The 12,705-nt window shown below is 42.1% G+C and overlaps 1 protein-coding gene across 1 annotated transcript in view; it reads left to right on the top strand.

Moving 5' to 3' along the window:
• PREP (prolyl endopeptidase) overlaps positions 1-12,705 on the top strand; it is a 60,351-nt gene that overhangs the window by 9,767 nt on the left and 37,879 nt on the right. The window contains exons 4-7 of the mRNA XM_035109312.2: positions 1,289-1,419; positions 1,646-1,855; positions 2,997-3,118; positions 10,877-10,982. Coding sequence (XP_034965203.1) covers positions 1,289-1,419; positions 1,646-1,855; positions 2,997-3,118; positions 10,877-10,982 — 569 coding nt within the window. The remainder of the gene's footprint in view (positions 1-1,288; positions 1,420-1,645; positions 1,856-2,996; positions 3,119-10,876; positions 10,983-12,705) is intronic.

The following is a 12,705-nucleotide window of genomic DNA, read 5'->3' as shown; positions in this document are numbered from 1 at the left end:
AAGAAGAAGGAAAATCTATCTGGCAGGCATAGTTCATCTCCCAACTTTCCAAAGTTGTCAAGCTCCTTTTCCTGGCAGACATGGCTATCTTGTGAACCGCTGCTTGGAGCCACAATCGGAGCCCAATTAGGTCATGAGCTCTTAAAGGCTGCACTGTTGCCCATAGGCTCTTGTCCATTGTTTGACTCTCACCATCTGTCCTACAGTGCTACACTACTTCAGAGAAACCTTTGGGCAGAACAAACCACTAACTAGGGTTCAGATGACATGCCAAGGCAAACCATGGTTTAGCCCTGGGTAGCGTGGCAGCAGGAGGAATTGGGAGAAGAACACAGCAGTTGTGATCTCCTCTTCAGGAACCCACACATTTGCTTGTTTGCATTAATGCTAAGCCATATGATGGCTTATGCTTAAACTGGTTCAGCAGCATTGAAGCATATTTCATGAAACAGTCGTTCACAAGTGGCAGTTTGGGACCATTTTTTTTTATAAAGTTGAACTTGAGCCTTTGTATATGGCAATGATGCATTTGCCTGTCTGCATATATTTTGGGTTGTTATAGCTAAGCTAGCAAAGCTAGCAAAATCTCTACAAAAGTGAGAGGTTTAGGTTTACTACAGGGATTGGGAAACTTGCAGCCCCACAACTTTTGTTGGACTAGAGCTTCTGTCATCACTGATGGTTGGCCACACCACATGATGGGAATTGTAGTCCACCTACTCCCCATTCCTGGTTTACTGGCATGATTCAACTTGGTTTACCATGTGGGTGCCACTTCATACAAACAGCTTCCTATGTAGAAAGGTATGCCTGTGGTTTGTCTTCTTTGTGGCAACCATGCCATTGGTATTATTTGTTCAGGGGCTTAGACTTCCTTCCTTAAGGGGCTTCTCATGCATGGAAATGCCAAACTGCTGCAGTATGAAGAAGAGTATTTTTCTTCCATTTTTTAAAGTAAGTGCATGGCTGAGAAATCTTAATGATTTGTCTCATTACATACTGCAGCAATGTCAAAAGCTCTAACTGTTATAATGAACTATTTAACATAACTTGTGAGTTGCTAATTGAATCTGATGTTGACTTAATGCAACCTGATGGATGAAATTGTGTGCAAAATTACTGAAATGAGGCATTTTTCCATCAGGAAGAAGCTGCTTTCCTCTGTTATATAAATCTGCAACTCCTCTTGAGAGTCTTAGCCTGCATAATTCTGTATTCAATCTCATACTATGGTTGAAAATTTAAAAAACCCCAAATAATTATATCATTTATTGTATGTACATTCTAGGTATTTCCACTTTTATAATTCTGGACTTCAGAATCAACGAGTATTATATGTGCAAGATTCCTTGGATGCTGATGCCAAAGTATTTCTGGACCCAAATAAACTTTCTGATGATGGCACTGTGGCTCTGCGAGGTCAGTGTAGCAGATTTTTCAAAAATGCATCGTTTTGGAAGCCAACGTAAAATTTCTCTATTTTGAGTTATACACATGTACGTGTGAAAAAATTAAATTGTGGAAGACTTAAAACATGCTTTGAGGTGCTGCCTATATGGTGAAGGCAAGTGTTAGAAGCATAAACTATGAAAGAAAAGTGTGTAACTAATGTAAACTAATACACAGTGTTTTTCTTAATCACTAGGTTATGCATTCAGTGAAGATGGCGAATATTTTGCATATGGCTTGAGTTCCAGTGGGTCAGACTGGGTAACAATTAAATTTATGAAAGTGGATGGTACTGAAGAACTGGCAGACACACTGGAGATGGTAAAATTCAGTTGTATGGCTTGGACCCATGATGGCAAAGGCATGTTCTACAACTGCTACCCAAAGCAAGATGGGAAAAGTGATGGTGAGTGGCATACAATCACCTGTCTCATCCTCAGGCCTTTATAGCCTTTATTTACTTTAGACTCCTTTATTTCATTACTAGCTCTGCTTCCTTCTTGTGAATATTTTGGGTCAGGGTTTCCCAAACTTGGGTCTCCAGCTGTTTTTGCACTTAAATTCCCATAATCCCTCATCACTGGTACTGCTAGCTAGGGGTGATGGGAGTTGTAGTCCAAAAACAGCAGGAGACCCAAGTTTGCTAATGCTAATGGGACATGTTGCTTAGAGCCAACATCTCCCAGTTGCTTAGTTTCTTTGGCTCATGGGACTTCTTATTCTGCCTGTCCACCTGTCCATCACAGAATGCTGTCAAGTTTCAAGCCAAAGTAACATCTCACTTCCTTGACAGGGAATATTACATATTGCTGGAAGCTAAGCATGACATTTTACACAGACTAGAAAATAAAAATAAAGTAACTTTAGCAATGTATCTCAATTTATGTAAAGCAGTGTTTCTCAAATTTTTTTGGGCCACGGCACACTTGTTCCGTGAAAAAAATCGCAAGGCACACCATCATTTAAAAAGTTAAAAAAATTAACTCTGTGCCGCCCTATATTATAATTATGACTGTAAGAAACACTTGCCAAATATTGCTTTCCGGCGGGTCAGTGCTGTGTATTGGCGGCCGCCAGGCTCGTTTGCACCGAGCTTTGGGGAAGAGGAGGAGAAATATTGCTTTCCGGCGGGTCAGTGTTGTATATTGGCGGCCGCCAGGCACGTGACAATGCAAATCGCCCTTCTCGTCGCCGCACGTCGCGGCACACCAGCCAGCGTCTCGCGGCACACTAGTGTGCCGCGGAACAGCGGTTGAGAAACGCTGATGTAAAGAACATATTACTGTATTCCAAATGTGTTATATTTATATAAAGAAAAATAATGCAAAGAAAAATGCATGGAATAATAATTATCCTCGTAGATATTATCTAGCTTCTTGGTCATAAGGACTAGTATTTCCAGAAAACGTATGAGTTATTAAATCTAGTTCTGCTACCTTGTCAAATAAGAAGCTTCTAATATGTTAAGGTGTGAAACTTTCAGGTTGTTAGAACTAATAACAAGTCACAACTTACATACCTGTAATTGAATATGTTGATTGCCCCAGGCACTGAGACGTCGACAAACTTGCACCAGAAGTTGTACTATCATGTCCTGGGAACTGACCAATCAAAGGATGTTTTATGTGCTGAATTTCCTCATGAGCCAAAATGGATGGGCGGAGCTGAGGTATGGTGCATCTCGCCTTTTTTGAAACTCAGCAGATAATAAAAGTGAAAAGTTGTTTATAGGCCGAATCCTTTGTTGTTAAAAAAGATTTCTCGCTGCCTCTTTTCACCTCTGTTGCACTACCTAGGACCAATATATAACACATTATTTTAAATATGTGAAAATGGTGACTCGGTATATTGGTGAGAACTCATTTTGACTTCTTCTACAATGAATTTTTGTGGTGATCAGTTTTCAGTAAGAGCCCTCCTACACACACACCTTCCATTTTTCTTCAACTTAAAAAAATATTATTTTCTGTTCTCAGCCATTATTCCTTTGATCTGATGCTACTGTAGTACCACTTTTTTTAAAAAAAAAAAACTTGAAAGGGCATTGGCCACAATGAAAACACTATTAAAAAGAAAACTTATGTTTGCTATGTACTGGACACACATTTTCAGCTTTAAAAATATGGTGGAATTAACATTTGTAGAATTTTAAAACAACATTTTTTAACTTCATTACTGTCAGCTAATGCTTCTAAACTTATTACAGTGGACCCTCAGTTTTCGATCATCTCTGTTGACGAACCTTTCAAAACTGAAACACTTTAAACCCAGAAGTAAATGCTTCCATTTTCGAGCACACCTCGGAAGTCAAACTTCCGAGGCGGTTTCCATATTGGGTTTTCCATATTAATTTTTCTGTTTTCAGGCTTCCATATTGAGTTTTCGAATGTTTTGTAACTCGAACGGTCTTCCGGAACGGATTACGTTCGAAAACCAAGGTTCCACTGTATTTCTGTAAGTTGTATATATTTGCAGTGGGAAACACAGTGATAACTGCATTGTATACACCACAAACACATTTGCCACATCCAGATCTCCTTGATCCAAATCCACCTTCAATTCACTGTACCATAACAGGCCCTCTATGGCAGGGATGGGGAACCTATGCAGGACCGATGCGTCCATTTAGGCGAACTAGGCCGTTGCCTAGAGCGCGTAAATGGAGGGGCCGCAAAACCCCTGCGCCGCCGCCGCCCTCCCACGGCTTGCGCTCCTCCCGCCACCTTCAGCTATGGGCGCTGTTGCTGCCGCCGTTCGCTCACTGCAGCCGCTGTTGAAGAGCTCACAGCGTCCCCTCCATAGGCGGGAGGCGCGCAAGCCAAAATGAGAGCTCAACGCCCTCCCGCCTATGGAGGGGACTCTGTGAGCTCCTCAGCGGCTGCAACGAGTGAGCGGCGGCAGCGCCCGTAGCTGAAGCCTTCAGCTATGGCTGCTGTTGCTGCTGCCGCCGCCGCCACCGCTAAAAAGCTCACAGCGTCCCCTCCATAGGCGGGAGGAAAAATGAGAGCTCAGCGCCCTCCCGCCTATGGAGGGGACGCTGTGAGCTCCTCAGCGGCTGCAACGAGTGAGCAGTGGCGGCGGCAGCACCCGTAGCTGAAGCCTTCAGCTATGGCCGCTGTTGCTGCTGCCGCCGCTCACTCACTACCGCCGCCGCTGAAAAGCTCACAGCGTCCCCTCCATAGGCGGGAGGCACACAAGCCAAAATGAGAGCTCAGCGCCCTCCCGCCTATGGGTGGGACTCAGGGGCGTCATGTGCCGGGGGGGGGGCGCCAGAAGGTGATTTTGTCTAGGGCACAAAAAGCCCTAGCACCGGCGCTGAACCTATGGTCCTCCTAATTTACAGTAGTTGGTTTCATGAGCGTGAAATCAACTTTTGTGCTTTGGGGTCTCTTGATTGGAACCGGCAATGTGTCCAGAACTTGGATTGTTTTTGATATGGGTGTTTCTGTCCCTTATGCATGCAGGTGAGTGGTTTGTGCAAAAACATTTTTCTGCATGAATCCTCTTGGTTGGATTTCAAACAAGTATGCTTAGGTTCATGGCCTGACAATGTGATCCTGCATGTGCTTACTCATAAGTAAGTCTCACTGAATTCAGGAGATTGTAGTGTTAGTGTTATGATGGTGTTTTGACATACAAAACACATTTCACCATCAAACTTAGGGAGTATGCCTCATTTTGCTATATAAAATGAGGTTATAAATCTGTAATGACAGAAGCTCGTAAACTTCTCAAGGTGCTTGTTTGTCTGAGGGAATTAATAACTTTTGATTACATATCTGCAGGAGACTTCTTACACCCAGCATCTGTTGTTAATTAAAAGCATTTACCAGCTTTGCCTGCTGTTTACAATATTTTATTACTCCCCCCCCCCCTCTTACTGCTGCCAGTTTCTGGCAAATGACCTTGTGAAAATAGTTTTAAAAAGCCCACAGGATGCACAAACCTATATGATTTTGCTACCATTAAATATCTAAAATATTCCTTTTATTGTAGTGGGGTCGCGTTTTATACCTTTAGAAAATTTTAGCCCATCCAATACTATATAAATGTTGGTAAAAGTTGCTTCTTGGTTTCTTGTATTTATTTATCACTTTGAGCAATATGCAGGTTGAGTAACAAACAATACTGAGCCAACGTGAAAGGAAACAGTTTTGTCTTCCAAACCTTTAGAAATTAGAGGGGTGGCTTAGGAAGGAGTTACACAAAGGAGTTAACAAAAGCCACGCCCTTGTTTCCACATTCTCATCAAAGCTAGCATTTCTTCTCTTAAACTAAAGAGTGATAATCCAACTAATTCATACTTTGAGTAGGCCGAGTGAAATCAATGGGCTGGATTGAACCCTCCTATTCTGCTAGTGGAAGCCAGCACAAGGACTCCTGCTAGTGCAACAGGACTCCCCCCCCCATGTCACCCCATAGCTCCCCCAGATATGGTTTGGAGGGTTGGGAGATTCCTGCTCCCAGAAGAGCATGTGGTGGACAAGCAGAAATACCTGTGCTGAGCCTTAGTGCTACGTTGAATTCCACTCAACTTGGCAGTATCCAACATGCCTCATCAGCAGAAGGATTTTTACTTGTGTAACAGGAGTTTCCCCCTGTGTACACCCTACAACCTCCCTAAATCTTCTCTGGAGGATAGGGGAACCCCTGGAGCAGATTTAGGTGGAATGAGAAGGGAGGAAAGGGGGGAGATCCCATTGCGCAAGTGGAAATATTTGCAGTGGTACCTTGATAGTCGAACGGCTTGGCTCCTGAACAATTCGGCTCCCGAATGCCACAAACCTAGAAGTGAGTGAAATGTTTGCGAACATTTTTCGGAAGCCGGATGTCCAACGCGGCTTCCATGGCTTCTGACTGAGTGCAGGGAAGCTCCTGTCAGATTAGTGCTGCGGAGACATAAGGAGGAATTCAGTGTTGTGCTTTTCTGATTGTTCCTACAGCACAAGCATGTCAGCTTGCCATGGGGAATGATCCCTGTCTCCTCTCTCTGTGTACTGTTCTAGGGGTTCTCCTAACAACCGCAGAGCCAATTTTTTGGGGGGGGGTGCGTGGGGAGGGGGGAAGCCCTGTTGCACAAGCGGAAGCCCTAGTGCAGGGCTTCCACTGCCAGGGCTCATTCAGTGAATCCTGCGTCAAGGTTCACTTGGCTGTGACGTTCACTGGGTGACGCTGGGCCAGTCACTATTTCTTATCCTTGTTGTTGTGAGCGTGCAAGGGAGGGAGCGGAAAGAGAGCAGTGTACACTTCATTAAGCCCCTTGGATGAAAAGTAGGATGTTAATGTGATAGGTAAATGAAATTAAAAAAAACAGGCCCAACTCTCACCCTATTTCCTTCAACATGGTGCTTCTACATTTCAGAGAAGGGACTAAATTTCATTCCATTGGCAGCTATCCAAGTCATTTCCCCCCTCCCAAGCCTCATCCTCTGCCCCTGTTCCAAAGCAAATGTTCTGTGTCTCTATTTGCATCAATTCTAACTAAAACCAGAAATGTCATGGCCCTGTTCCCCCCCCCTTACACTATATCTAGAATTTAGAATGGAAGCAGAGGGAGCAAGTTTGTGGCAGTTCCCAGAAGAGGGCACTATAGAATGATGATTTGAAGCCATGTGTGTGGCATCTGAGTTAAGTGGGGAAAGCAGGGGTGGTTTTTAAATGGATCTGTGCTGCACACGTTGTTGTTTTAACCAAGTTCCCATGCTTGGGGTAATATACAAGATGCCATCAAAAGTATCAAATTAGGAGATTAGGATATTCTATATATTATACAGTATATATATATATATATATATATATATATATATATATATATATATATAATATGTTTTGCAACAGAAACCTTTAAAATGCTTTGAAGCAAAACACACCACCTATACTGCTATTGTGTTCACGTGTTATTTTTGAAGGGAGTGCAGAATGCAAATTATATATATATATATACACACACACAAACACACAAAACAGCTGTATAGCTGGTGTGTTTTGCTTCAGAAGCATTTTAAAGGTTTCTGTTGCAAAACTACTTTCACTTTCAGCTAGCTCGAGGCACTTAACTGCTGCACAACCTAGATGAGCTGACCTGAAGGATCACCTTTGTGCTTTTGCTCAAAACAAATACCAGTAATCAGAACAAGAGCTGCTACAGTATCTCAGTTGTCATGTGCTGTGGGATTTGCAGCGGTTGAAGTCTGGCATGAGCTGCTGTGAAGCACTGGAATCTTCACAAACCTCCAAAGTCCTGGAGACTGAAACAGGCAACAGGCATTGTTCTGGAGGAAGGGAGATTACTAAGGGCCCACTATTATTATTTAAATGTGTTTATTTGGAAGGGCCTTTTTTTTTGGTCTGTCTGTTTGGAGACATGTCTGACCTTTGGGGCAGGGATTATGAGAATCACTAGTTTTTGTTCTCTGAAGATCATTTTGTATTTCATGGTGCCCATGGCAGTTTTTTAAAAAGATTTCTAAGTGTGCCCCGGGAATCCCTGTGCTAATTATTGAGCAGGCAACCGTGCTCCCACATATTTTATGATAGGAAACAGCTCCCAGGTTAAAGAGCATGGCTTCTTGGTAGTTCTGAATCCCAGGACCTATCTTAGAAATGTGGCCACAGGGCTTTCTGCCTAGCATAATTGAAACGGCTATTTTATAAAGGAACATGATCTTCCCAATTATGCTTTATGTAGAGTGTAGCTCCCAATAGAATACACCTGCTTCATTTGACTCCATTATGTGCTAATTGCTGTTTTCCTCTTGGAAAACATGATAGTGTTTGAGTAGGAACCAAATGCATGGGTTTAATGCATGGTTGAAGTGTTTGGTACCCTCCATTTGTTGTTGGACTCAGACTCCCATCATCCCCAGCTGACTAGCATGGCCAGGGATCAGGAACGATGGGAGTTGTGGCCCATCAACATATGGAGGGCTGTAGCTTCCCATTCCTGGTTTAATGGTTTCGATAAATTAAGATTATTACAAATACAGGAGTTGGCAAGAGTGGTGGTGGTGGCTGTGTACATCTGCAATTAACAAGATACAGTGGTTAGAAAGTGCACACAGGTTTGGGGTATATGGATTCAATCAGTTCTGCGTATAAGCAGCTACAGGATCTTGCAAAAAAGAAAGGTTTTTAATTGATTGGTTTCTCTTTCTCAAGAGCACTGGTTAAAAAACAAACCAGAAGACAAGGGAGTGTTGTATTATAGCAGGGAGCTTCGTTCCAAGAGACAGTGGTTAATGAATTTTATAAAAAAAGGGATCCCCACCTCAAAAAATACTAATTTTGTATTTCAGGGGGGAAAGACCCAGATTGGCACCTAAAAAATTCTATAAAAACCAAAGGGATGGAGAAAACAGTATAATTTCAGTTCTTCCACTGAAATAGATAGGATATTTAATTTAATCCTTACCCTGAATCAAACTACATTTAATTTGGGACCTGAGTGACTCTGAAACCTGTGGACAGAATACTACTTCAGCATAGCATGAAATGCAAATTGACAGGGGTGGCCATCCAGCCCCACAGAGATAAAAAAAGCACATTGCTGGGCCAGCGGCTGGCAGGTGAAGCAGGAAGAGGCTATTCTGTCTCACATTGTGTGCTCACACACACACGACATGTATTTGTCCTTTATTTTTCTCCAGTAAAATATCCGATGGTGTAGTTTTTGAATGCAGCTGTCAATAATGTTTTGCATTAATACTCTTGAATTCCTTTGAGTTTTGAAACGCATTGATATAAAGACAGCTGTAGCAATGAAGACAGACTTAATTGGCACCCTACCCGTAATGTGTGTTGGGAAATTAGATTAAGAATGTGTTCTGGGAATCGCATTAAGCAAACTATTACCAACTATTCACCAGTCCAGCGGGAAATGTTGAGAAGCTCATTAGATATGCTCAAAATTGCTGCTGTCAGGGGCTCTTGTTTGCCATCATGCAAAATAAAGTTTCAAATATTGCTTTAGCTTTGATGGAGTGAAGGCAGTAAAGATTCTCAAGTTTGTAGTATATTGACATTAACTCAAAATGTTGGGTACTAGCCAGGGAAGGTGCAGTGGGTGATCACTTCCTTGGCCTTCAAAAGGTTCCAGGCTTAATCCATGGCATCTTCAGGTAAGGATAGGAAAGAGCAGCTTTTATTCAATGGAGATGATATCAAGGTATATGGGCCAATATGATGTAAAGCTTCTTTGAAAGATGGAACCCATGGAGGGAGGGAAGGATGCCTAAGGGTTCAAAGAAATCTGTATTTTAATGCTGAAAATCGTTTTGTTTACATATGTGTAATACAAAACAGATATTCTGTGCTTCTGTATTTTAATTGTGTAGAAATCCTAGGTATCAAAGCCACACATGCAGCAATAATGGCAAACACTACAACAACAACAGCAGAGAGAGGGGAAGGGGAAGAATTAGGACATGGCTTTAAAATATTTGCACCTGCTGATCATCTAAAAATTTGTATTTAAGTGTTGATATAATTGATTTAGGATGCTTTCTGTAGAGTGAATATATTTAATAAAGATCTGCCAGTATAATTTTTGACACTGTCTGCTGTCACTTTGCATTTAGCACAACAACATCAGCTTGGCATGACTCTCCATAATATGAGAGCTTCATAGATGAGAGGGATTTAAAATTCATTTGGCTTTAATTTCAGGCAGTTGTGCTTCTATCAAAATACACTGGTTTGTTGCTTTTCAGAATGCACTGTTGAGTCAAAATACTGAATTGACATTTGCTTCACATTTTGTATGTGTCTGAGACATGGAACGGATTTGAAGGACTAGGAGAATTTGTGGCCCTCTAGATGTTGACGCAGGTGGCGCTGTGGTCTAAACCACTGCCGATCGGAAGGTCGGTGCTTCGAATCCCCTTGACGGGGTGAGCTCCTGTTGCGCGGTCTCAGCTCCTGCCAACCTATCAGTCCGCACGTCAAAGTGAAAGTAGATAAATAGGTACCGCTCTGGCGGGAAGGTAAATGGCGTTTCCGTGCGCTGCTCTGGTTTCACCAGAAGCGGCTTAGTCATGCTGGGCACATGACCCAGGAAAACTGTCTGCAGACAAACGTCGGCTCCATCGGCCAGTAAAGCGAGATGAGCGCCGCAACCCCAGAGTTGTTCACGACTGGACTGGACTTAACTGTCAGGGGTCCTTTACCTTTACTTTTTAGATGTTGATAGACTTGAGTTCCCATCACCCCTAGATCTTCCATCTGGAAGATCACTGGTTCCAAACACATCTGTACAAAGCATATCAGTCCTACCGGTACATATTTTGTAACTTTATATTTTGGCACACCTTTTTTGCTTTTGGTTTGTAAAATGCTTTTTTGGGGAAACAAACATTTCTGAGTATTGTTAGTAACTTTTTTGTTTGGTGTACATCAATATTTATGTTGCATTCATTGTGATAAATTTTAGGTATCTGATGATGGGCAGTACGCTTTGCTGTCCATACGAGAAGGATGTGATCCAGTTAATAGGCTGTGGTACTGTAATCTACAGAAGGAATCAAATGGTATAACTGGTAAGAGGCTGCTTTCTTCATGTCAAAGTAAAATTACTTCTTTCTGAATACATTGCAAGTTTACGTATAACAGTTAGTTACAAATCTTGTACGAAGAATAAAAAACATGGGTATGTTCCTAGTGGCTGCTTGATCTGCCCTGTTCTCTAGCCAGTATTTGTTAAACAGAGAAATCACACATTCTTTCCTTAGGCTGCAAACGTGGCTTGTCTTTAACAGTCACATTCCAGATTGCTACAAATTTTCCTTCTGTCATTTTCAGATTATTTAATCATACGAAGGGGTAGCTTGGTACATATTCCATCCTATGTGACTCTGTCTGCACTGAAGGTTGGGCCCAAGTCAGGTGTGGAGTGGAGCCCCTGGATGCACATGTATTACACCTGTGCTGAGCAACTGATAGTCAGTCCAGTTGGCCAGCATACCATGCTCTCAGTCTCAGCAATAACATTTACAGCCCTGAACAACTTGGGACCAAGTTACTTGAAATACCTCCCCCCCTGTATAGACCTGTAAAACAGGGGTGATTGGAGCTGTAATCCAGCAACATTTGAATTCCCCACCCCTGCTACAGAATTTACCCCTTCTCTTAGAATGCTTGCATTTGAAGCAATAAACTGTTCTTGGGACTTGTAGATTTTTCTCTTTCCCCCTTTGCTTTCATCATATTATTTGCTTGCTGCAGAATAAGTCTTTCTGGATTTGTCTATGCGTGTATGTTCCATTTTCAAAATTGCATTTATGGCTGCCACTGTAGACTACTCCCCCCCTCCCATCTGAAGTTCCATCAACTCCCTGCTACAACCCGAGTCGTAGAATTGTAGAGTTGGAAGGGACACCAACGGTCATCTAGTCCAACCCCTGGCAGTGCAGGAATAACAGCCAAATAATCATTGACAGGTGGCCTGCCCTCGATCTGTTCTGGGGGTTCCTCCAATCCTCTGGAGCAGGGTTTTTTTTTTGGGAGGAGGCATGCACGAGAAGAGGGGAAGTTTCATTGTGCAAGCAGGAGTCCTTGCATGAATGGGACAACTTGGTTATATACATCCCTAATGCCCTTTCTCATTTGTGGTGGCTCTATGCTGCGCTGTTGGCCACTGCAATTTTTTTTTTAAGAGGAAAGGCTTGGCTTCATTTTTGAACACTTCTATTTATTGGACTCTGTTGAACCATGTGTGTATCAAAATTCAAATTTCCATCTGTTATTAAGTACCCTAAGAACATTCTAATTTCTGCTCAATGAGCTTCTAATTGGAACTTGGTGTGGAGTGAAACAGGACAAGGACATCTCAACATATGGGAGGGGGATAAATTTATCTGATGTGCTCAAAGGAACAAAACAAGAATTCTTTTGTTCTTCAAAGCCGTTTTCTTACTTTTAATTACTTCATTGTCTGATTTATCCTACAATTTGTAGACATTTTAAAGTTGAAATTGAGAGTTGTTATCCATGGCCAACTAAGCACACTGGAAAAAAGAAGAAATTATATATTATACAAATAGATATAATCAGTGAGAAGACTTTAACCAGTGAACTTGATTTAGAGCATGCTTTCAGTGTAGGCTTGAAAACATAGATAACTTGTTCAGTGTAAGACCAAAACAAAAAACCATTGAGCCTCTACTGTATATTTGCATCTTTTTGTATTATAATTTGATTTCATCCTAAGAACATTTATAACCTTAGATAGAACTGCGTGAGAAAAAATGCGTGGGAGAAGGA

Source organism: Zootoca vivipara, chromosome 3, assembly GCF_963506605.1.
Source record: "Zootoca vivipara chromosome 3, rZooViv1.1, whole genome shotgun sequence".
Taxonomy (NCBI): Eukaryota; Metazoa; Chordata; class Lepidosauria; order Squamata; family Lacertidae; genus Zootoca; species Zootoca vivipara.
The sequence above is the reverse complement of the archived record's forward strand: the minus strand, read 5'-3'. Positions and strand labels throughout refer to the sequence as shown.